The 295-nt window shown below is 33.6% G+C and overlaps 1 protein-coding gene across 1 annotated transcript in view; it reads left to right on the top strand.

Annotated features, from left to right (window-relative positions):
• The window catches only part of LOC106103479 (abl interactor 2), a 4,755-nt gene that overhangs the window by 1,872 nt on the left and 2,588 nt on the right, over positions 1 to 295 (top strand). The window contains exon 6 of the mRNA XM_013283260.1: positions 90 to 157. Coding sequence (XP_013138714.1) covers positions 90 to 157 — 68 coding nt within the window. The remainder of the gene's footprint in view (positions 1 to 89; positions 158 to 295) is intronic.

The following is a 295-nucleotide window of genomic DNA, read 5'->3' as shown; positions in this document are numbered from 1 at the left end:
AAATCTTAATATATATATTTCTAATTATTTAATCACTGTTTTAACATGATGTTTTTCTTTAAATTTTAAATCTTTCTCTTGTATTTCAGCTCCACCTTCTCCATTGATTGGGTCTGATGGAGAGCACAGTCAGCATTCTATGAGTCTACCGGGACATGTTAGTATTTAACTCATGTAAAACTGAGAAGTCGTTTTTGTGTTAGCTAAGTCGGGTCTCTAAGAATTGTGGGAACCTTAGTATTTTGTATTTATTTTTACGGCTTTTGATCCCCACTTCCTGTCGACACCAATAGTA

Source organism: Papilio polytes, unplaced genomic scaffold (genome assembly GCF_000836215.1).
Source record: "Papilio polytes unplaced genomic scaffold, Ppol_1.0 DF823731.1, whole genome shotgun sequence".
In the NCBI taxonomy this organism is placed as follows: domain Eukaryota; kingdom Metazoa; phylum Arthropoda; class Insecta; order Lepidoptera; family Papilionidae; genus Papilio; species Papilio polytes.
This window is presented reverse-complemented; position numbering and strand designations above follow the sequence as displayed.